The sequence below is a fragment of the Camellia sinensis genome, chromosome 11 (genome assembly GCF_055761805.1).
Source record: "Camellia sinensis isolate YWXY chromosome 11, ASM5576180v1, whole genome shotgun sequence".
In the NCBI taxonomy this organism is placed as follows: domain Eukaryota; kingdom Viridiplantae; phylum Streptophyta; class Magnoliopsida; order Ericales; family Theaceae; genus Camellia; species Camellia sinensis.
In genome coordinates this window covers 32,747,211-32,773,308 of record NC_138971.1, presented here as the reverse complement: position 1 = coordinate 32,773,308, position 26,098 = coordinate 32,747,211, and the positions used below count along the sequence as shown (strand labels likewise).

At 36.5% G+C, this 26,098-nt stretch overlaps 2 protein-coding genes across 15 annotated transcripts in view; both read left to right on the top strand.

Moving 5' to 3' along the window:
* LOC145801898 (uncharacterized) overlaps window positions 1-26,098 on the top strand; it is a 598,157-nt gene that overhangs the window by 151,785 nt on the left and 420,274 nt on the right. The gene's annotated exons all lie outside the window — the stretch shown is intronic.
* LOC114305716 (aconitate hydratase-like) lies at window positions 2,256-25,569 on the top strand. 7 transcript variants are annotated; one of them, XR_014343719.1, is made up of 9 exons: window positions 2,256-2,550; window positions 7,113-7,326; window positions 7,411-7,496; window positions 21,860-21,950; window positions 22,177-22,328; window positions 22,418-22,509; window positions 23,669-23,830; window positions 24,415-24,466; window positions 25,389-25,569. XR_014343719.1 is itself a non-coding variant. In XM_082893704.1 (7 exons), exons 4-7 carry the CDS (start codon window positions 21,906-21,908, stop codon window positions 25,448-25,450), a joined length of 321 nt encoding a protein of 106 aa, XP_082749830.1. In that variant the 5' UTR covers window positions 2,256-2,550; window positions 7,113-7,326; window positions 7,419-7,496; window positions 21,860-21,905; the 3' UTR covers window positions 25,451-25,569. The 7 variants fall into 7 exon arrangements, 3 of the variants coding, with proteins under 3 accessions (XP_082749830.1, XP_082749829.1, XP_082749831.1); XR_014343720.1 differs by having other exon boundaries at window positions 23,357-23,830; XR_014343717.1 differs by having other exon boundaries at window positions 22,418-23,830.

Sequence of the window (26,098 nt, the reverse complement as noted above, 5' to 3'; positions counted from 1 at the left end):
AATCATTAAGTGTGATAATATTTATTTTTTATGTCACTTTTTAATTAAATATTATTATATATATGTTTTTTAATCACACTTTCTAAGTGTGATTATATATATATTTTTAATTAAGTGTGATTATATTTATTTTTTGGGTAAATTACGCTGACACCCCCTGAGGTTTATGTTTATTACAGTTCTGCCCTCACATTTTGAAAATTACATCTCCCCCTGAGGTTTAAAGTTTCATTACAGATTTCCCCCTCAGCCCTTTTAATTTTTTTAAATACCAATTTTACCCTCATTGGGTAAATTACATTGACACCCCTCACATTTTAGAAATTACAATCCTCTTCCTAAGGTTTAAAGTAATATTACCAATTGCCCCCTCGGTTAGTATTAGTTGGAAAAAAAATTCATTGAAAAAAAAATTCATTGGAAAAAATTAATTGAAAAAAAATTTCTTTGTAAAATTTTTAAATTTTTGTTTAAAAACCAACGTAAACTCATTTTTTGAATTTACGTTTTTTTCTCAAATTTACAAACTAAGACAATTATTTATAAACCAAAAAAATTATCAAACTAGTTTTTATGACAGTTTTTAAAATTTTTGTGAATATAAATTGAAAATTGAAAACAAAATGGTTAGGTGCCGTTTGGTAAAACTTACATTTTCAGTTTTCTGTTTATATTTACAAAAATTTAAAAAACTCAATAAAAACTTGTTTGGTAAATTTTTGATTTATAAAATAGTGGTCTCAGTATATAAATTTGGCCAAAAAATGTAAACTCAAAAGGTGTGTTTCCGTTTTGAGTTTTGAGTTTTTTTTTTTTTTTTTACCACCCAACACTAGCCACCACCGCCACCATTTTCTACCACCGTCTTCCGCTACTACCACCCATTTGCAACCACCTGCCACCGTCACCCACCCACAAACCACCACCACCCACTCGCCACCACCCGCTACCCACCACCCACCGTCACCACTTTCCACCTCTGTCTTTTGCCGCCACTTGCCACCACTTGCTATTTCTCACTCTTTTTTATATTTTTAATTTTTTTAAACATTTTGTCAATTACCAAACGTGTTTGTAGTTTATGTTTTTCTAAAAAAAAAAAAAATAAATAAACAAAAACCAGTTTATAAAATTTTTGTAAATATAAACTGAAAACATAAACGTTACCAAACAGGCTTCAGATGGTAAAAATGTCGTAAAATTAACAAATAATTAAATAAGTTACCAACATAAGAAATGACTTATCAAAAGATTCTTAGGCTATGTATGGTTTGATTTTTAGAAATTTCTTTTAAAAATTAAAAATAAATTTGGTTAAGAAATAAAAAAAAAAACTTTTAAAAAATAATTTCGTTTAAAAAATAATTTTTTTTTATTTTTTATTTCTTAACCAAATTAATTTTTAATTTTTAAATTTTTTTTCTAAAAATCAAACCATACATAGCCTAAGAATGTTTTGATAAGTCATTTCTTACGTTGGTAACTTATTTAATTATTTGTTAATTTTACGATATTTTTACCATCTGAGACCTGTTTGGTAACCATTTCATTTTCAGTTTTCAATTTATATTTACAAAAATTTAAAAAACTGTCATAAAAACTTGTTTTATAATTTTTTTAGTTTATAAATGGTTGTCTCAGTTTGTAAATTTGAGGAAAAAACGTAAATTCAAAAAATGAGTTTACGTTGGTTTTTAAACAAAAATTTGAAAATTTTATTAACAAATTTTTTTAATTAATTTTTTTTCCAATTAATACTAACCGATGGGACAATTGGTAATACTACTTTAAACCTTAGGGAGAGGATTGTAATTTCTAAAATATGAGGAGTGTCAATGTAATTTACCCAATGAGGGTAAAATTGGTATTTAAAAAAACTAAAAGGGCTGAGGGGGAAATCTGTAATGAAACTTTAAATCTCAAGAAGGAGATGTTATTTCCAAAAGGTTAGAAGAATTGTAATAAATATAAACCTTAGGGGAGTCAGTGTAATTTATCCTTATTTTTTTAATTAAATGTGATTATATTTATTTATATCTGTATCTATATCTATATCTATACATCTATATCTATATCTATACAATATATATAAAGCACGGATGCAAGGTAAACAGTAGTTTCCGCCAAATATAAACAGTATTTTTAATAGTTGAAAAGTCAATTTTAACCTTGTGTTTTTTAACTTTTCTTCTTTGGATGCGAGGGTATTGATTGGAAACAAACCTCAAATTGCTGTTTATCACATCAAAGGATCCAAGTATACCCACCCTCTCTATAATCTGTCTGAGAGAACCCTCCCTTCTCTTCTCAACGGTGATCTCCCTCCACTGACCACGATATTCGACCACCTCCTCCCTCCTCTCACCGATCTCCTCCCTCCTCTCTCCTCTCACCGATCTCCTCCCTCCTTTCTCCTCTGGCGACCGCCGATGACGTCTCCTCTGTGGTGCCGATTTGTTTTATTTTTTGTGGGTATTCATAGTGTTCACTAGCGAATCAAACGGAAATCGAGCTCAAGGATGGAAGAATACGACACAAGCTTCTATTAAGGTAAAGACATAGATGAAGAATATTAGGTATTTCGATTTTAGGTTCCTTTTGATCTAGTTAGGGTTTGTAAAGTGTTTTAATTTTCTTTGGTTCTGTTAATTTGTTAGGGATTTTTTCTTTTTGTTATTGTTTGTATGATGTTTACTGTGTGTATATTTTGTGGCTTATTCATTTTGGGTAAAAGAGGGTTTCATTGATTTGTTTTTCATTGTTGTGGATTTTTAAAGGCCTAAAATATTATGAAATGTTGATTTGATTGGGCTTTAGTGAAATCCCTAACCTACTGAAATAATATGTAGTAGATAAACTTTATGTTTTTTTTTTTTAATATGATATTATACATATTTGATTGTGCTTTGTTGAAATTCCTAACCTATGTTGGGATTTGTTTTGGGCAACAAAATTTATCTTTAATTGTTATCCTGTTAAGTATTCTCCTTTCTTGGTTTTTTTTTTTTTAAATAATTTTTTATTTATTCCACTCTTAGGTTAAATGATGTTGAGTTTTGGGTATGGAAACACTGTGCAACTTGTAGTCTTGGCCTATGGTTTTCTTTGCCTCATTAGGTGTCTTTTGTGAAATGGGTTTGCAAAAAGTTGCCATACTTTTTTTAAAAAAAATTATTACTAATTTTATTCCTTTGATTAAATTGAAAAATATATCATCTATGTGAAAAGTTCAATAAACCTCAACAATTTCTGAAGATCACTTTTAAACGTCGAGTTGAATGGTTAAAGGTCCAATCTTTTCTCTTCATTGCTTTTTTTTTGGTTTGGAAATGACTTTTGTTTGAGTTTCATTCATAAAAGAGAATTATACCACATTAGTATGAATCATGTTTTAATTTGATTGGGGTTCAATGCCTTGGGCCACTATGGAGGGTTAAATAGAAATGTGAGGAAAACTACATATAGCCATTGGAGTCTTCGCCAATGGTTTGCTTCATATTTAGTTGTTTCATATTTCTTTGTGATGGGAAAATTATCTTCAATGTCAATTGCTTATTGTGTAATTGGGTTCTTTAATGGGTTGAACACTAACTTTTTTTAAAAAAATTTGTTAATCTAAAACAATTGGTGTTCAGTTACGAAAATTAGGATCCTTAACTTAGTTGTGATTGTATATTAAAAAAAATTTCATTTCTTGAATCCAAAATTAGAGAACCCTTAAGGGAACTCCAAGTTCTTGAGGGGTCTTACACAATGGTGTTTTGAGGTTTGTTATGTATTTTTGGTAGATTATATTTGTTTCTTGGTATTTCTTTCTCATTAGTTAATTTTTTTTTTTCATTTTTATTTTGCAATTTGGCTTACAATTTGAGCTAAAAATTAACTTGGTTGATCCTATTCTGTGATGAGGTCTTTGGGATTTTGTGCTTAATATTAGGAGTTTTTTGTCTTGTTTATTTTGAGGTAGTGCACTATTTTCTTGTATTGTTATTTTGTTACTGTTTGTTTAGGGGGGAAATGGTATTATATTGTTTCAATATGTTTGTTGGTCATTTTTAATTGTTTTTTGATTTTTTTTTTTTTTTGGGTTTTTTTGGCCTTTTTTTTGCCTTCTCATTTTTCTGCTTTTTCCCTTTTGATGTGTTTTGTCTTATCTGCTTGTAGAATCTTATAGCACTATGTAACCACCTTGTTCTCTGCAGGTCAAGAAGATTTTAGTTGTTATGTTATTATATTTGGTAGTTTAGCATTATTAGTCCTATTTTGTTCTTAGTTAGTTAATTTTAAATTTTAAGTTGTTATGGGACAGTTTTTAAATTTTTCATTGTGTGTACATACATATATTGTTGGATTGTACCTTGGAGCCTACTTCTCATTTCCCCTAATTTTCTCCCCTTTTTCCAGCCAGATATACACTCCTCTTCTGTTCTTTGTTTTTTGTCTTGTACATTTTTTTAATCTAACTTACAAGTTAGTCTCATGGAAATTAATTTTGGTATTTTCTATAGAAGTTTGTTGGGCTCTCACTGTATAGAGTTAGGGTTTCTTAAATTCTTCTTATATGTTGTACAATAATTATGCGAAATTGATTTTTTGCTGAAGTTTATTGTTTGCTTTGAAAAAAAAAAAATGTTCCATATATGATATATAAATATCTAAGAATCTTTTTTATGTACTTAGCCCCTTTGCAGACACATTAGAAGCTCGCTCATAGAGATTTGATTACTTAGAAACTCATTCTAGATAACTTCACCAATTTCAAAATAATGCCTCTTAAACTACGAGTTTTTTGTTCAACAACAACCATTGATAATGTAGTCCTTCAATCTGCCTTGTTGTTTGTTCAGTTCAACTTCAGCTATAATATTACTACCTTTTGCATGTTAGGTGTTCATATAACAGAGGAATACATTATTCTTCATTTGTCATTATTATTATGAACAGGTCTGATTTTTTTTCCCTTTTAAAAAAAAAAAAAAATGCAAGGGTAACTATTATATAAATGATTTGGAAATCGATTCAACATCAACCACTGATCATATCATTAAACATTCATCAATCATAAATATTTTATTAAAGTAACAGTACAAAAGCCACAAAGGCAAAGCAAGCAAGCATGTTTTGCCAAAGAACACTACCAGCAGAAGCAATTATCACGGAACAATTGTCAAAAAATAGAAGTAAAATGATCAACATAGTACATAGGTGATCCACAGACCAGCTAGGAAATACAAAAGCCGATAAAAACATTCAGCACTTCTAAAACTCAACAGTTTGGAGCACTAATTCAACTTCAAAACTTTCCACGATATCATCCTATGAATATTGAAAAGGAATATCTTCCTTACTTGCCTAAACTCAAAAAGCAATTCGAACTTTAGCAAGTTCAATAACATGATTCCAATCAGCCTCAATCTAATTCAAAACCAAATCATTCATGAGAACTATGAAATGAAAGAAAATAGAAAAATAACAATAATAATCATAATAAGTAAAAAAAATGGGACAATATTTGCCTGAGTTCCCTTTATACAAAGATCCAAATACTCTGGCTAAAAAATGTAGCAGCAACAAAAGATACACATTATCTCGTCAATCATTCACTTATATAAAGATTTACAACAGCACATTAGCACATCACCTTATGGAGGATGCCTGCCTTTAACATGAAAGTCAAGTGGCCAATCCAAAAAAAAAAACAAAAAATATCAAAGCCAAGTGAAGAAAACTCTCTTTTTGAAACACTCAAAGAAACCATACAAAGATTCATTAATAGTTAAATCTAATATGACTTCAAAATATCAATTAGAAACAAAGCAGAACAAAAACGTCAAGATAATGTAGTCCTTCAATCTGCCTTGTGGATTGAAGATATTGCCACAAGACTGTTGCAACTACCTTGAAGTCAAAAACATTATGAATTGTTAGCTACATTAAGGTGGGTTGTTCAATGTGTCAATGAGGACAGTCATTACATAAGCTAACAGTATGTGCTTGTTTTCTTAACATTGAGTTATGGTATGTGCTTGTTTTCTTAACATTGAGTTATGGTATGTACTTGTTATCTTAACATTGGGCTCAAATATGGTTGTCTATTTGGTTGTGTTTTGATTTTTTGTTTCATATTTCATTTTTTTTTTTGGTGCAAAAACACAAGTAAAAATTGTTTTGGGAAAAAATTTCTGAAAACAACTCACTTTTAGGAAATATCAAAAAGTTGTTTTTGACATTTTAAAACTGTTTTTTTTTTTTTTTCATAAAATGAAAATGATAGGTGTTTCAAAATTTTCATTATATTTGCTTTTGAAATCATGAAGAACGAAAACAAGACCACCTTCACACAAGTGATTTATGTTTAGGTATCACAAATCATCTTCCCATAAACATTTAGTAACAAATCTCTGCAATTGAAATTTGTTTAACCAAGTGGTACTTTTTGAAAGGATTGACAAAAATTACAACCAAAAAACAAGGCTCAGTTTAATAATGTCGTAAAAAATATTTATACGACCTAGATTTTCAAGCCATCAAATTCATATATACCAAAAGTATTTCTAAAATTCAAATTTGTCATTTACAAGTATGTGAATGCATGTCATGCCACTATGGACCAGCACACTTGAGTTACCTGCAAGCTAAAAATGATAGAGAGAGAGCTAACATGGGAAAACCATACCTCATTCCTAGTTTTTGTGATATTTCTAGACTAAGCAACCAAGTATTAAATAATTTGGAAGAATGTTGTTTGCCTCAGCTTTGTGCACTTTCACTGATAGTAAAACACCAAGTCCCATGCCCTGGTCCTCAGTTGCTGCAAATTCCTGTCAATGTCCAGCTTGTGCTTTGCTACATATGGCCGCAAGAAAGTTTCGTAGACAGCTATTTCCCTGCATGATTAACCAACACAAATTCCTTACATTAGAACATCGTAAGCATGTTTGGTTATCCTAATTCTTCGTGCGATTAATTTTCTTTTCTTTTTTTTTTTTGTTAACAATTGTGAAGTCTCCTAGCAGTATATATAATACAATTGACAATGAGCTATGGTATCTGAATTGTTATATGTAGTTTGAGATTGCTATCAACTTCTAATCATCTGATTTTGGGGTCAGATTGTGGTATGGTTGGAGCACAAAAGGAGGGTTATGATGTTACGATGGGGGTATAATTTGAATGGTATGAATTCTACCTGAGTGGCAGTAGAATAAACCTCTTCAATGGGAATTCATGATGTGTTGTGATACTAAAAGGAATGATCCTGTGAGTTATGGGCCTGCTTAAGTTCATTTTGAAAACAATTCTTCAAATGGTACCAACCTAAAGAAGGTGAATATTATTTCCGAATTGAAATTAACAAATCCGCGCATTATTATGTTAGGTAATCATAGCTATATCCGTGTCGTTTATCAGCTCCTCAGGAAATTGATGAGTATGAACTTGTTGATCCTGTTGATATATTGACTCCTTTAGAGAAGACAAGATTTTAGGATGGAGTGGTAAGTCCTCTCAATCTTTTTTTCATGTTATTCACTGACTTTTAACTTTGTGCTTCTAGTTTGTAATTCTGCTCTCTGATTAATGTGAGGAAAATCCAATTTATTAGCTTTCCTCTTTAACTATGTGAAGCTTAAACCAGGTGAAGCATTGTATCTAGGGGCAAATGAAGTCCATGTAGGCTAACATGGTGAGTGTCTTGAATGCATGGCAACTTCAGACATTGTTGTGCGTGCTGGCCTAACTCCAAAGAATCGGGATGTCCAAATTCTTTGTTCCATGCTCACATACAAACAGATGAGGATATTTTTCATTGAAAAATGTTCTGTTTGTTTGGTGGTTCTTTTTCCTTCTATTTTCATTTTTTCCTTTTTTAATATTAAACCTAACTAATTCATGAGGCCTCTAGTTCATAAAACCATGTAATATCCAAGTGTGCTTTCCTTTATAATATAAGATGCCAAAAATTAGATGCCCTGCCAAATTGACTGTATGGGTGGGCAAAACATTTTTCTTGTTAAAGCATAAAGAAGGACAATCTACCTCCAAAATAGCTACTTTCATGCCTGTTTATATTCCCCACTTTCCATTCTTTTTGTCCACTAATGCCTTTTGGTTTTTCCAATATTGTTGTCCATTTTTAAAAGAAAGGTATTTTATTTTGCATTTTACAATATCATTATTTTTGGATGAGTATGAATGCATTTACCAAACCGAAACAAATTAAACCTTGTGTCTCAATCAAGTGGGGGTGGCTACATAAATTTTTTTTTTTTTTTTGAGTGGTCATTTAGCTCTATCAAAGTTTGTATGTTCGGTTAAATTAAATAAATTTATATTTTCTTTGATTCTGGTGAGTATGCATCAGATGTCAGCTCAAGTCTTCCATGTTAAGTAGTTCTCTCTCAACTTATTTTCAATAAATGCTATTCCTACCATTTCATGAATATATTCATTTCTAATCTATCTTTTTTAGTTTTATCACAAATCTATCCAAAGCATTCTCATCTCAGTTGCCCAACACTTTCTTCTATAAAGCAGAATTGCTGGCCTTCTATTGAGTATGAATGCATTTAATAGAGTAAAATAGAGGGATGGTTTTGGAAATTTAGACTATATTAGTTGGTTATGAACACCGTCAATGCATATCCCCTTAAAAATTGTATGTAATCAGTGGCTTATTAAATACAGCCACATCACTCGCATGTTTTTGTGTGCACATGTAGATGCAACTTCTTCTTAAACACACTTTTATACTATTCTCGAGAAGTTAACAGAGACTGGTGGATGACTATGAATGTGCATTGCGACAATTGGGTCATTATTCATTACATTGGATTCCAACCTCAAGTATGCAGTTGTTCCCTACTGAAACAGCGAAATGCAGAAATTGCTCTCTTCATGTTTACATTTTCAAAACTAGACTTTGCAAATGTTGTGCCCTCTTTCTATTGGCTTCTTGTGCATTGCTGATGTTGTAACTTTTTGGCAATTTACTAGTTTTAAGTTTTGTAACGCCCTCAAAATAATAACAATAAACCCATCAAATAACACATTCATTAACATATGAAATAACCACATTCTTCTATTCATTAGTGTTTCATTACAAAAAGTATTACATGTTAACAATAAAAGCAAAATGCCCTACGGGCTTACAGTTTTCCAAGTTAACACTTGGTTACAACAAAAGAGTACTAACTCATACACATTAAGCCCTTGGCTTGTATTTACATGTAATACATCAAAAAGTAAAACGACATCATTATGTCCGCCTCAAGCCTCCCAAGCTATGTCCTTGGAGGTGGCATGCTTCCTGCACCTGAAAATGATATTCTCATATAGGGTGAGCCACAGCCCAGTAGAAATACACTAAACCAACCATGAACAATGACTAAAATATTAGCAATTGATAGATGGCCAACACTGATACAATCACATAAATCACACATTTATGTCAACCGACTAATGAGTCCAAGTCACTTTTCATTTTCCCCTTTTCAATAGATAAGCATGCTAGCTCTATCATCATTTCCACAGATATGTATAAAAACTATATCCCACATTCAGATAAGCATATAAGCTATATCCACATTCTACAACAGATATGTATAACAACAATATCCACAGATAAGCATATAAGCTATATCCACTTGCTACAACAGATATGTATAACAACAATATCCACAGATAAGCATATAAGCTATATCCACACTTCACAAAGATATGCATATGAGCTCTATCTTCACTTCTCTAGACAAGCATATGAGCTGTATCTACGGAGTTCATCCCCTTTCTTCTCCCAACACTATCCGGTTTAGAGGTACATCCCCTATCTTCCCCTAAACCGCGGAGTACATCCCCTATCTCCTCCTCTACACATAACGTATACAAACACAATGGTTCTATATACAATCACCCAATACATACAGTTAATGTATTCTATCAACCGTCAAGTTCCATGACACATTCCATTGATTAGTTTCAGTTTGCCTAATCATCATGCATTGTCTACAACAATCATGACTATCCTCCACCGATAGCCCAAAGCAGTTATTTCTAAACAGAAAATAAATGCACAATGGATATTCAATCAACATTTCATTTCCTCGTTCCTCACAATTAATTATCCCAATTAATTAAACAATGTAATTAGGTCAATTCCCATAATTAACATTTCAACCCTTAGGTCCCATTTTCATCAATGATTTAACATTCATTCCATTTCTCTATGCCAAACATGCATCTAGGTTTATTATGAATAAAACCCAACTTTTGTAAAATTACACAAAAGCCCCCAACTTTCACAAAATTACCAAACCAACCCCAACATCTCAAAATACCAAAATTTAAAGACAAAATCCATAGAGAGGAGTAGGATATCCCTACCTCAAATTCGGAGCCCCAAAGGAGAAGACGACAAAACCCAACGTGCTCCAAAACCCGAGATTTTCAGATTAAAAAGTAGCCCTCGACGATCAACAACTTTTTTGTAAAGGCCAAAGGTGAGCAAATCACTCCTACTAGATCAAAACCTAGAGAGAAGGTAGAGTCTAGAGTGAGAGGCTCAACAATGGTGATTTTGGAAAAGTAAGAGAGAGAAGAGAAAGCAAAAAGTGATTTGAAAAGTCACAAATTTCGGGACTTAAACCCAGTCTCCCGCTCGAGCGTAAAACACCCCGCTCGAGCGTCACTCACAGACTCCCGCTCGAGCGTCCAAACTTCCGCTCGAGCGCCGGATGCACTCTCCCAGTACTTTTTACAGAGCCAGGCCTCCGCTCGAGCTTCCAACTCTACGCTCGAGCGTCACTCAGACAACCCCGCTCGAGCGGCCAATACCACGCTCGAGCGTACAACGCTGCACAGGAAAATACTGAATGGGTGTAATCTCCGCTCGAGCGCCCAAACCCCCGCTCGAGCGTACAGGCCAAAATCTGGGCAACTAGTTTTGGTTTCTAAACTCAACCAACCTGAAACAAACCCACCCAACACATCCCATAACTCAAATAAGAAGTAAAAAGGATGTAAACAAAATAATAAACAACTACCAACATCCACGGACACATGTTCGGATCACTGTACAGCAAGGGTAAACCCGGGATCGCTATAACCTCCCCCCTTAAAGAATTTCGCCCCCGAAATTAAGCACAAGTTTTCAAAAACAAGTTTTCCTCGATTTTAAACAATGTTACACTTTAACATTCAACAATTCGACCCATTACTGGCCATTCCCTCCATTTAACAAGAGGCATTTCACAATATGTAAACAACATATGTACTTGCAACATGCATCAACATTATGCGCTATCGTTCCAATTTCAACAATATATCAACATATATAATGTCACATTCAACTTCCATATGAGGCAAGTTCCCAAAACATACTTCCAATAAACCAAAACATTTGCAATGTTTCACAACTTAAGACATATATAAAAGCTCTTAAGTTCAACAATTGTTCAAAATTTAAATACAAAATTACATAACAACAAACAAGTCCGGATATTTCTCTCGGACTTCCAACTCACGTTCCCGAGGTTTCCACAAGACTTTCACCAAAGGAATGGTCTTGCCACGCAGGACCTGATCCCGCCTATCCAAGACCCGAACCGGTCTCTTCACATACGAGGCATCCTCATCTACCTCTAAATCGGTCCAATCCAACACATGTGATGGATCTGGCTCATACTTCCGAAGCATACTCACATGAAACACGTCATGCACTCCAGACAACTGCGGCGGTAAGGCTAACCGATAAGCAACCTCACCAACCCTCTCAAAGATCTCAAAAGGACCAATAAACCGAGGGGATAACTTCCCACTCTTCCCAAACCTCATCAGGCCTTGCCTAGGTGATATCTTCAGAAAGACGTGATCACCTACCTCAAACGCCAAAGGCCTCCTCCTACGGTCAGCATAAGATTTCTGCCGACTCTGGGCTGTAACAAGCCTCCTATGGATAAGCTCAACTTTCTCCGTCGTCTCCCTAACCAACTCCGGTCCCAACAAAGGTGCATCACCCACCTCGGCCCAACAAATTGGAGACCTACAAGGTCGGCCATACAAGGCTTCAAACGGTGCCATACCGATGCTAGACTAAAAACTGTTGTTGTAGGCAAACTCTACCAATGGCAAGTGCCTCTCCCACGTCCCACTAAAGTCCAGGACACAACCCCGAAGCATATCCTCGAGGATCTGAATAGTACGCTCGGACTGCCCATCAGTCTGAGGATGATAAGCCGTACTAAAGGTCAACTTAGTGCCCAAGGCACTCTGCAAACTCTGCCACAACCTAGCAGTAAAACGAGGATCTCTATCTGAGACGATCGTCACTGGGACCCCGTGCAATCTCACTACGTCCCGAACATACAAATCGGCAAGATGATCCACCGAATCTCTCACGCGCATAGGAATGAAATGCGCCGACTTAGTCAACCGGTCTACAACCACCCAAATAGCATCACTACCCCGCTGAGTCCTCGGAAGACCTACAACGAAGTCCATAGTGATATGCTCCCACTTCCACTCGGCAATAGGCAAGGGTTGCAACAAACCCGCTGGCCTCTGATGCTCGGCCTTCACTTGCTGGCAAGTAAGGCACTTCGATACGAAAACCGCCACATCTCTCTTCATACCTCGCCACCAAAACTGGCGACCCAAATCCTGATACATCTTAGTACCTCCCGGATGCACCGCAAGGCGCGAATGGTGAAACTCTCGGAGTACCTCCTCTCGGCAAGACTCCGGTACAAACAAACGGTCTCGGTATCTCACACTCAGGTCGGAATACACCGTCAAACCCTTCTCAACTTTCCCATTGGAGATCTTCTCTCAGAGGGATTCTACCTCAAGGTCACCTCTCTGTGCCTCTAACACTCTAATCACAAGCGTAGGCTGTGCAACAACAGAAAACAAGGCCGCAGCCTCAACAGATTCGCCCAGTAGCAAATCAAACTCACCAAGTGCTCCTAACATCTCCCATTCCCGGATGGCTATACTAGCGACATCACTAATGGATTTCCTACTAAGGGCATCGGCCACAACATTGGCCTTTCCCGGATGATAATGCAACTCAAAATCATAATCCTCGATGAACTCCATCCATCTCCTCTGCCTCAAATTCAAGTCTCTCTGTGTAAACAGATACTTCAAACTCTTATGGTCCGAGAACACCTCGAACTTCTCACCATAAAGGTAGTGCCTCCAGATTTTCAAGGCAAAGATCACAGCTGCTAACTCTAGGTCGTGTGTGGGGTAATTCTTCTCGTGTATTTTCAACTGACGTGAGCCATAAGCTACCACTTTCCCTTCTTGCATCAACACACAACCCAAACCCTCTCGTGAGGCATCACAATAAACCGCATAACCCAACCCTCTCTCCGGAATAATTAACACCGGAGCGGTGGTCAATCTAACCTTCAGCTCTTGGAACGACTTTTCACAAGTCTCACTCCACACAAACTTGACTCCCTTCAGAGTCAGTCTAGTCAACGGTGACGCTAACCTGGAGAAATCTTTCACAAACCGACGGTAATACTCAGCCAATCCCAGAAAACTGCGGATCTCAAACACACTCTTAGGCTGTGCCCAATCTTGCACTGCCTCAACCTTGGATGTATCAACAGACACCCCTTCCCCGGATACCACGTGGCCTAAGAATTTGACTTCCCTCAGCCAGAACTCACACTTCCCAAACTTGGCATACAGCCTATGGGCTCTAAGCAACTCAAGCACCACTCTCAAGTGTTCCTCGTGCTCCTCCTCAGAAGGCGAATAGATAAGGATGTCGTCCACAAAGACGACCACAAATCGGTCTAAGAACTCCCTGAAAATCCGGTTCATCAAGTCCATAAAGACTGCCGGCGCATTGGTAAGCCCGAATGGCATCACCAGAAACTCATAATGGCCATACCGCGTACGGAATGCCGTCTTCGGAATATCCTCTTCCCTGACCCTCAACTGGTGGTAACCCGATCTCAAATCTATCTTAGAGAAACAACGGGAACCCTTCAACTGGTCAAACAAATCATCTATACGGGGCATAGGGTACTTATTCTTAACCGTAGCCCGATTCAACTTCCGGTAGTCAATACACAATCTCAAGGCACCATCTTTCTTTTTAACAAAGAGGGCCGGTGCTCCCCATGGCGAAACACTAGGGCGAACAAAACCCTTATCTAGCAATTCCTGGAGCTGAACTTTCAACTCAACCAACTCTGCTGGAGCAAAACGGTAAGGTGCCATAGAAATCGGCGCCGTGCCGGGCACTAAATCAATAGAGAATTCTATCTCTCGGTAAGGTGGCAAACTAACAAGATCTTCGGGAAAGACATCCGAATACTCACAAACCACCCTCGGCAACACAATCTGTGTCTCAACACACTCACTACTCTCAAAGCTAGCAAGTAGACTACTAAGCTCACTTCGCCCTCGCGAATCATACCCCGGTGGCAAAACACTACCAACCCGGTCTCCCAAGAAATGGAACCACTCCCCGCTCAAGGTACATAATGTGACCCTCTGGCGGTAGCAATCAATAACAGCCCGGTATGACGATAACCAGTCCATACCTAAAATAACATCAAAACCCTTCATGGGCATGACAACAAACGGAAAAGCAAGCCTATAATCGGCGACTTCTATATCACATCCTCTCACACCCTGTTTCAGGATCAACTCACCACCCAAAGGCGATACCACACAAATAGGAGATGCTAACTGTGCCAACTCCAATTCCAAAACAGATGCAAATGCAGCAGATACAAAAGAATGAGATGCACCCGTGTCTATCAACACATTAGCAACCGAGTTGCAAAACAGAAAAGTACCTCTCACTACTGATGGAGTCGGTACTAAATCCTGTGCGGTAACAGCATACACGCGCCCCGTAGGCCCCTGGTCTACCTGCTCACCTCTCAGAGCAAAAGACTGCTGCACTGACTGGGATGACGAAGCTCTCGGATTGGCCCTCGAGGCCTGCACAGACTGAGCTGGCTGAAAACCCTGCGTCTGCCTAGAACCAGACGCTCCCGAAGTGGCACTCAACTGCGGGCAAAACCTCTTCAGGTGCCCAGGCTGTCCACACTGATAACAAGCCAAGGGCTGCCCCCCGCCTAAACTCTGACTCTGCGGTCTAGCTGAAGAAGAAGCAGCTCTCTGACCTCCACCCTTCTGCGGGCAAACAGAAACCTTGTGACCCAGCTGGCCACACTTGTAACAGGTGAATTCCCCCTGACCACCTCTCCCGGAGCCTGTACTCGGGACTGGGAAGGTCGATCTAGTAACACCACCCTGCGACTGCTGAGGGTTAGAACCCCTCTGCCTCCTGCCATCACCCTGACTATCTTGGCTCCTCTTGGAGCCCCTCTGCCCCTCATCCTCCTCCTGCATCATAAGCTCCATATGAGCTGCAGCATCTACTAGGTGTCTATACTCCCGAATATAAGACCCGCCAACCCTCAACTTGAGGCCCCGCCTCAGCTTCCGCTCAAACTCATAGCAACGGCGTTCCTCAGACGCTACCAGTTCAGGTGCAAACCTGGACAAACTAGTAAAGGTAGCCTCAAACTCGGCCACTGACAAGCCCTGCTGATTAAGCCGGCTAAACTGATCCCTCAGCTTCTCCCTAGCTGCTGCAGACAAAAACCTCTCCTGAAAAGCATTTATAAACGCCTCCCAAGTACCACCAACACGAGCCTTCTCATACTTCCACCATTGACCCGCATCTCCCTTCAGTTGGAAGGATGCCAAGGTCACTTTCAGTGCTCCGTCTTCGATGCCAAGCATCTCGAACGTCTTACTCATTTGCTCTAGCCACTCATCAGCCTTCAGTGGCTCTTTCGGATCCCCGATAAACTCATCCGGATTAGACCGGAAGAACTCCCTCTTCAAGAAAGAAGGCCCTGCCTCAGCGGCCTGATTCCCAGCTCTAAGAATACCCAAAGCTCCTGCTATCTCTCTGGCCAAGGCACCCATAGCCTGCTGACCCACTGGCTCGGCCACATTGGCCTGACCAACTCCCTCCTGCACTGCCGGAATCTCACCCTGTAACGGTACTTCCTGCCTCGCAGGTCTACCACGCCTAGCACCTCTTCCTCGTCCTGACATCCTAATAAAGGTAACACAGAACATTAGCACATTCACAAATGTGCCGAAACTAAACACTCACGTCCTAATGCATGGACAACTGTAATTCACTCCACATAAGCACATAAACACATAAGCACTTACGAATTTCATTTCCGGATAATGATAGTCCCGAGGCGTTACTAGAGTTCCGGTTAGAAACAGCATTGATCAAGTGCTTTTCCAACAAGACTCACAGAAACCCAAGGATCCAGTCAACATCCTAGAAATTAAATCCCATACCCACATAGTCACATAAGCATGTTATCAAGTAAGCACATAGCATATGATACTACATCTAGGTCTCTATCAAGCGAGACAAACCCATTGTGATACTAATCACTTCCCACGTACCCAAAGTATTCGAACCCGGTACGCTCTGATACCAAGTTGTAACGCCCTCAAAATAATAACATTAAACCCATCAAATAACACATTCATTAACATATGAAATAACCACATTCTTCTATTCATCAGTGTTTCATTATAAAAAGTATTGTGAGAACCCGAATATAAAAAATTAAGTAAATAATTAAATAATAATTTTACAAATCTCAAATAGTTTATTATGAATCTTTAAGTGCAAATTAAATATTATTGGAGAATCTTTTAATTAATTTTAAACCTAAAATAAATTTATGGTGAAAGTCATTGATTGAGAAGCAAGATTTATTAAAAAAAAAAAAAATAGAGAAGAGGGTGTGACTTGAACTCTAGACCACAAAATTAATAAGTTAGACTCTTACCATTTGAATTGCATGTAACTTATATATGTATTTTGTATATTTATCTATCTATTTAACCTAAGTGTGCCCACAACTAGTATAAAATAAAATAAACACAAACCCTAACTCTTGTTATAATTGTTTTCCACAACACTAGCAACCTTAGCAGCCGTGGGTTTATGAAGAAAAGAGAGGGGTTTTTCAATCATCAAGATTATTGTTGTAGCCAAGAAGGAGAGCTTTGGGTGTGTTGTGCTGTGTGGCCTCCTAGGTTTTCTTCTCTTCTTTCTTTGTTCTTTATCCTAATAATGTTGTTATTTAATTCATTGATGGAGAGATTGTAGGTGTATGTATTTTGTGTATATATATATGCTGTTAAGAAATCTGAGGAGTAAAATTGATGTATAAAGAATGAGTGTAATTCTTAGTTCAAAAAAATTCTGCACAGAATCGCAAACTTTAAAAATCAAGAAACCATATCAAACGGATGAATTTTAATCTGAAATTTTTACAGTAGATCAATTACACATTGAATTGCATATCTGAATTTTTTCATAATTTTTGGGAGTCGAAATCCATATAAATTGAGGTATTCAAATCTGTCCAGGAAACCAGTCCGAAACAGTAAATTCGGGATTGTTGTTCTCTTTGGGTATAAATCCAAAAATTATCAAATTAGTGTCATTAGAACCGGTTACGAGTCTAGTTTCATAATTTTTTGGCCTTGCATTGATTGCTCATGTATATTAGGAGAACCGCCAATTTCTTTAAAGTACTGCAGAAAATAACCTGTTTGGATATAATAAATTGTAGATAATTATTTTGATAAGCAAATCAAGTGAAACCAATTGGGTTTGAAACTTAAGATATATTAGATTATATCTGGAGGTTATTGGAATTTTTCGAATAGCGTGGAGTGGGTTTTGTAATTTTCAAAGTTAGCGAATAGATTGGGAAAACTTGTTTAAAACACTGTTTCGTCTTAAAGTTATTTTTAGTTAAGTTTCGATCGGAATCTATGTCTTGGGTGATTTTAGACCTTGAAGAATATGAACTTAGGTGATATTTAGGAGTAACGGTGAGTTGGGTTGAGCCGTGTTAGTGCGCTTTAGTTTGGGGTTACTTAGTTCGTATTCTTTAGTATTTTTAAATTTGTAGTGACGTGTAGTTTTTATACTTGGTTCAGGGCACTAGTTGGACTTTCATACTCTATCCGAGGATTATATTATTTCGTTTCCAGGTGAGTAGTTTCATGCTACGTATTTTTATAAATGTTCCCCTACCCTGAACTGTTGGAAAGTTAAATTGTTGTTTCAAGACTAAACTGTTTTGATAAATTATTATATTATCAATTGAATCAAATTATTTTTGAAACATGTGTGAACTTGGCATACTGTAAACTATTTGTTTGGTCTCATGTTTATAATGATGAACCACCATGTTTTGCGAAAACTGATGTGTATTGATTATTGGGACCATGTGTGTATTTAGTCCAGGGAAATTATTCCACTGTGTGTGGTGACTCTGGCCACTAGGGAACAGATCTGGGTTGGGCCGTGATGACTCTAGTGCTCAACGATTGTAAGGAAAAGACCTTTAAACACAACTAGGTGACCTTCAATCGGATCGTCTTTGAGAAAAGGCCCAGGTGCCACCCTGAGGATGACTCTTAGTTCGGTTTTGGATCCAACGGGGCTTATAGCCTGAGAAATGTGTGGCAGATTATTTGTTGTTATTGGTACCCAGAAAAGTATTGGTGTTCATGTTATAATATGTTTTAAGTGAAAAATGTCGTTTATCATGTTCTTGCGAGACATGAGTATTTTAAGCGTTGAATTGTGGAACCTTCTTTTTGAAACAGATTCTCTTTACCAAACTGTATGCCAATCTAGTTTCTATGATATATATCTTATTTTGGAATTGAACCCTGTTTTCAAAACTGTATTTACTATCCATGTTGCTACTCACTGAGCTATCAGCTGACTTAGTTGTTACCATTTCCAGGTGTTAGAAGGACTTAGAGTGGACTCATGGCGTAGCGGGGACTCAATTGCATGGACCTCTAGGACATTCCTTTAGTTTAGAGTGTTATGTCAAGTTTGTGCATATTTATATTTATTCTTATCGAAGTTCATTTAGGATTATTTTTGATAGGTGGGTTGTTTATATCCCATAAGTTTGGATGATATTTTATTACGGTTGATTTTGCCGTTTATAATTGTGACATGTCTGGATTGAGTTTTGGTTATTTATTATTAGACTATTGTTCAGTTGTTCAATGTGATTGGATTCGTGTTTAGGCTTACGTGTGCCTTGGGCTAAGTCCCTGTGGGCCACGGCCGGTCATGCCCGGATTTGGGGTGTGACAAGTATTACATGTTAACAATAAAAGCAAAATGCCCTACGGGCTTACAGCTTTCCAAGTTAACACTTGGTTACAACAAAAGAGTACTAACTCGTACACATTAAGCCCTTGGCTTGTATTTACATGTAATACATCAAAAAGTAAAACGACATCATTATGTCCACCTCAAGCCTCCCAAGCTATGTCCTTGGAGGTGGCATGCTTCCTGCACCTGAAAATGATATTCCCATATAGGGTGAGCCACAGCCCAGTAGAAATACACTAAACCAACCATGAACAATGACTAAAATATTAGCAATTGATAGATGGCCAACACTGATACAATCACATAAATCACACATTTATGTCAACCGACTAATGAGTCCAAGTCACTTTTCATTTTCCCCTTTTCAATAGATAAGCATGCTAGCTCTATCATCATTTCCACAGATATGTATAAAAACTATATCCCACATTCAGATAAGCATATAAGCTATATCCACATTCTACAACAGATATGTATAACAACAATATCCACAGATAAGCATATAAGCTATATCCACTTGCTACAACAGATATGTATAACAACAATATCCACAGATAAGCATATAAGCTATATCCACACTTCACAAAGATATGCATATGAGCTCTATCTTCACTTCTCTAGACAAGCATATGAGCTGTATCTACGGAGTTCATCCCCTTTCTTCTCCCAACACTATCCGGTTTAGAGGTACATCCCCTATCTTCCCCTAAACCGCGGAGTACATCCCCTATCTCCTCCTCTACACATAACGTATACAAACACAATGGTTCTATATACAATCACCCAATACATACAGTTAATGTATTCTATCAACCGTCAAGTTCCATGACACATTCCATTGATTAGTTTCAGTTTGCCTAATCATCATGCATTGTCTACAACAATCATGACTATCCTCCACCAATAGCCCAAAGCAGTTATTTCTAAACAGAAAATAAATGCACAATGGATATTCAATCAACATTTCATTTCCTCGTTCCTCACAATTAATTATCCCAATTAATTAAACAATGTAATTAGGTCAATTCCCATAATTAACATTTCAACCCTTAGGTCCCATTTTCATCAATGATTTAACATTCATTCCATTTCTCTATGCCAAACATGCATCTAGGTTTATTATGAATAAAACCCAACTTTTGTAAAATTACACAAAAGCCCCCAACTTTCACAAAATTACCAAACCAACCCCAACATCTCAAAATACCAAAATTTAAAGACAAAATCCATAGAGAGGAGTAGGATATCCCTACCTCAAATTCGGAGCCCCAAAGGAGAAGACGACAAAACCCAACGTGCTCCAAAACCCGAGATTTTCAGATTAAAAAGTAGCCCTCGACGATCAACAACTTTTTTGTAAAGGCCAAAGGTGAGCAAATCACTCCTACTAGATCAAAACCTAGAGAGAAGGTAGAGTCTAGAGTGAGAGGCTCAACAATGGTGATTTTGGAAAAGTAAGAGAGAGAAGAGAAAGCAAAAAGTGATTTGAAAAGTCACAAATTTCGAGACTTAAACCCAGTCTCCCGCTCGAGCGTAAAAAACCCCGCTCGAGCGTCACTCACAGACTCCCGCTCGAGCGTCCAAACTTCCGCTCGAGCGCCGGATGCACTCTCCCAGTACTTTTTACAGAGCCAGGCCTCCGCTCGAGCTTCCAACTCTACGCTCGAGCGTCACTCAGACAACCCCGCTCGAGCGGCCAATACCACGCTCGAGCGTACAACGCTGCACAGGAAAATACTGAATGGGTGTAATCTCCGCTCGAGCGCCCAAACCCCCGCTCGAGCGTACAGGCCAAAATCTGGGCAACTAGTTTTGGTTTCTAAACTCAACCAACCTGAAACAAACCCACCTAACACATCCCATAACTCAAATAAGAAGTAAAAAGGATGTAAACAAAATAATAAACAACTACCAACATCCACGGACACATGTCCGGATCACTGTACAACAAGGGTAAACCCGGGATCGCTATAAGTTTCACTTCACTAGTGTGAAAGATATTGTTTAATTGTCTTGGTTGGGTTAGTCTGTTCTCTATTGTCATTGCATGATTTGATATTTTGTGCGTGTACCACAGATTTTTACAGACATACCATCATGCTTAAATCTGAGATGTGGTTATCTTGTTAGTAAATATATGCACATGCACTTCTGTTGATTTGATATGGACTTCACTGACATTTGGAACCTGGAGTAATTGGAATTGATTGATATTTACTTCCATTTTGGGGATTCCTTTTTATTTTTAATCCTCCAAAATTTATCATTTCATGGTAATTTGACGACCAATATATTTACATTGTGCCATTTAATTTATCATGATATTTTTTTGATTGTTTAAAAGTCTCTGTGGTTGAGGTATTCACAGGTTTAGTCTTCTACGGTAGGAGATGAATATTTAAAGTGTATTATCATATGGAATTTCAGTAGGTTGGTTGTTACAGTACAATTTTGTTGTTGATGGAAACTTGAGGGTCCAATTGTCTTCTAGTTTTGATTGTGATATCATTAAGCGACTTTTTCTTATCTTTTAACTGATTGATCTTTGAAATATAAAGGACGATGTTAAGTATATATACATACATGTATTTATATAGACATTGTAACTTACATTGGCATCTAATGCAGGTGCGTTTGATTGGGTATTGCCTAGAGGGCTCTCTTTTTCTAGTCTATGAATTTATTGAGAATGGCAATTTATGTGAACATTTACGTGGAGGTGAGATAAGATGTGCATGTCAAGACTTTATCTAGCAGTAGTGCTTTTAAACAATGCTGGTGGTTAAATTTATGTTTGCAGGTTTAGTTAGTTGATTGGTTTTGTTTCTTGGTTTTGCTTTCTTTTGCTAGCTTATTGCTGGGGCATTTTTGTATTATTTGCATCATCTTGATGCTGCCTTAATGAAGTAAGTTTATTTATCAAAAAAAAAAATTTATGTTTGCAGGGAGGGACCCCCTGCCATGGTCTACAAGGGCGCAAATTGCCCTTGATTCAGCGAGAGGACTTGAATATATATATGAGCATACTGCTCTTGTCTATATCCATCGTGATATCAAATCAGCAAATATACTGATAGACAAAAACTATCGCGGCAAGGTTGTGTTGATGCTCTTTTCTTTGCAGTCCTGTAGTCGTTGTCGACCATGTGATGGTCATCATAATTGTGGTAAATATGTCTTTTCCAGGTTGCAAATTTTCGTTTAACAAAGCTGACTGAAGTAGGGAGTACTTTGCTGCCCACACGTCTTGTGGGTACATTTGGTTACATGCCACCGGAGTAAGATAAATTCTTTATTTACTTATATATAAAAGAAAATCAATGTCAGCAATTAATCATAGAATTGGGTGACGTCATTCCAACTCTCACCCAATCCATAGATTCATGGTCAACCTTTTCTTATAGAGCCTGCAATTTATCATTGGGTGGTACTATCTGACTTTAACCACATATTTGGAAATCATTGTCTGGAACCTCCCAATGAAACTTGACGAAGAAGCCATAAATAACTTTTGGAATGTTTATGTCAAAAATGCTCTCATGAAAGCTTGGTTCAGAAACTTTTTGGCTAAAAATTATGGATGATAGGTGCATCAAAACCAATCATCTTATAATCCATGGAGCAGCAGATGCGACATTCCCTTGATGTGAATCTTTTAAAGGTCTAGGCACAAATATATGGCTCACACTTGTGTATTAATCTCGAGTCAGTAATAGTACTGCCTTCTATTCCAACTATATGGGGTCTGCTTTACAAATTCTTTTCACAATTCTGATATATCTAAGGCAACACTTTTCTTCAATCTAGACACTAATTTTTTTCCCTTTCAGCTTTATCCAAAGCCATACCTCCTCACCTTCCTACCTCAACCTTTGTTTTTTTCCCTTTCAGCTTTATCCAAAGCCATACCTCCTCATCTTTTTTCAGTTCATTCGGCTTGAATTAAATTATTGTGTCGTATCATGCCAAATTTTGGGTTATTATTATTTTTTTTGGGTTCTAACTCTTGGCATTTGATCATGACGGTGAATTCATTTCAAATGTCACAAACTGGTTTCTTTTTATGTTATTTGATTTGAATTATCTTATTTTTACTTATCAAAATAATTGAACTTTATTTTGTAGATTGATTTAGCAATGTTTGGTGGTGAAATATCTGGATGTTATATTGTTGTTAAGGAAAATTCTCATGGCAAGGTGCAAGAATTTGACCTTAAGGTGGTATGAATGGTTTACTCGTAAAAGGGCCAAAACATTAGATAGGCATAGGCTCAATACATGAGGTTTGCAATGTTTAACTATTTGTGGGGCTTCTGGAGTGAAGCCACATTTACCTCTAGCCTCTTGTAAATCATAGTCCAAATTTTCTCATTTTTTTAGCACTATAATACTATTTGGTAGGTTTGGCATTTAGCAAGTGACTTTGGTAATTTTCAGGTTAATCTTGAATACCTTGGACGGGTTGTTTTCTACCCAAATGGCATTCTATACCCTGATAGCGTGGTTGGAACTGATTCCCATACAACTATGATTGCTGGCTTAGGAGTTGCTGGCTGGGGAGTTGGAGGAATTGAATCTGAGGCTACAATGCTTGGCCAGGTATTTTGAGATAATAATGTATTTTCTTTATGATTTTTCATACGCTTGTGCCACCTGTTAGTGTTTGCACTTATTTTCCATGTGCCATGAGCTTGTTCAGAAGCTTTGATTCCCTGTGGTGATGTGTTGTATTAGATCATTTATTTTTTGGGGGGCAAACTTCACTTCAACTCCCCATGGTTAATTCTACTTGTGGTTTACCCCTCTTGATATTTAGAAATAAGCATATAACCTTCCTATGATTTCGTGCACCATCAAAATTAATAGCTTATGTGAAAACATGTGCTTGGAATGCGAATGGTTCTGTTAAAACACATTTCATGCCCAAAAAGATGGCAAAAATGCCCTTAGTTTGCTCAATGTTAAGGCTACTTCAGAGGTATTTTGATCCTTTCACTGAAGTGTATAGACGGTGCACTTTAATCTTCGAACCATAGAGGGTTATATGCTTATTTTAAACATCTGAGCGTAGACAACACATGGAGTAAACCATATGGGGTAAAGTAAATTTTGCCCTTTTTTCATTAACTTTTTTTAGTACTCTTTTAGGACTAAATGAAGGGCTTGGGTGTTTGTTTGAGCAGGGAGGAAATGACTTTGAGATATATGACTCAGAGAGAACAGTGGGTCACACAGGTTAGCTTTATATTTCAGCTTCTTATTGCATTATTAAATACCATGGATTTTTCTATTTCCATGGCATCTAGAGAACCAAATGCATCATTAGTATAGTGTCATTGCAAAGAAAGCTCCAATCAGACTTGGATGATTGCAAAATAGAATGGATCCATTTTCGAAAATAAATATAATTGGTGATATTCTCATACAATGCTGTAAATGATTTTTTACATAAAATAGAGTACTTCTTTTAAATGCTATGGAAAACAAAATGGAAAAAATGTTGCAACTTCAAAAGAAACAATTTCATTTGGATAATGCTGTAAAACAACATATATATACACATAATCCTCGTTTTAAATGATGCAATTGGTAGTTCCTAAACCCACCACACACCCGCCAAGTTCATCTCTACACCTATATCCACAAATTTTTCTTTGTAACATACAAGATATACAATGCATATAGTGAGTGTAGAGAGAAAATAAGCGAGTGTATTTAGAAGCTCCGATGAAATCTTTTCATAAATGCAGCCTCTGCTTCTCCAAAACCTGCTGCTGCTGGTGATAGTAACTGCAATGTATGTAAAACCCCCCCTCCCAAAAAAAAAAAAAAAAAAAATGGAGTAAATTCTTGAGTTTTTATTTATTTATGGGTACCTAGAAGTATGGTTCAACAGTAATAATAATATACATTCACAAAAAGATCGTACACAAGCTGTATTGAGATTTATCATTTTTAAATACTATGCTCATTAGTGACCTAATTACAATGTCATTGACACTGAGCTGCTATTGCATCTAATTGTTAACAGGGAAGTTACTTCCAAAAGGATTAAGCAGAAATGATTAATGTTCCCATCTTGGTTTGCTGAATTAACTTTTTAGTTTATTCATATGCATCAGCGGTTTCTGGATTAATTTGTGTTTCTATTTTTCAGGTCAGAAATTTTTTGGAGAGATGCAAAATATGGTCCAAGAATTAAAGAACTTAGTTTTTTAAGTTTTTTCATTTTTTAATATATGTAACCACATTTAATTTTTTTTTATTTAATTCCTTTGTATATATACTTTTGAATATTTAAATTTCATTTATGAAATATATGACGTTATTCTATTCAATATGTGGTTATGATTCAAAATATAGTATATAGTGTGTATTACATTCTTCAAATGTGTATACAAAAATAATATTGATTATTTTTCAAATATGTCGAATCTTTTTTTTATTACAAATTTTATTAGTTATTAATCACACTTAAAAGATGTGATCTAAATGTTATTAATCACACTTAAAAAGTGTGATTAAAAATGATCCTTTTTAATCACACTTTCAAAGATTACACTTAAAAGGTGTGATCTAAACGTTATTAATCACACTTAAAAAGTGTGATTAAAAATGATCTTTTTTAAATCACACTTTCAAAGATCACACTTAAAAGGTGTGATCTAAATATTTTTAATCTCACTTAAAAGGTGTGATCTAAATGTTATTAAGCACACTTAAAAAGTGTGATTAAAAATGACCTATTTTAATCATACTCCCAAAGATCACACTTTAATAAAACTTAAAAGGTGTGATTAAATAACATACATCACACAAAAAAAGTGTGATCTTTATCTGTTTTTGTAGTAGTGATAGAATAAAATT

Coding starts and splice junctions, on each gene's coding strand:
- LOC114305716 (XM_082893705.1), top strand. CDS start 21,906: ATGAATTTATTGAGAATGGCAATTTATGTGAACATTTACGTGGAG. Junction 21,951..23,668: donor ATGTGAACATTTACGTGGAG/GTGAGATAAGAT, acceptor GGTAATTTTCAG/GTTAATCTTGAATACCTTGG. Junction 24,467..25,388: donor GAGAACAGTGGGTCACACAG/GTTAGCTTTATA, acceptor TCTATTTTTCAG/GTCAGAAATTTTTTGGAGAG.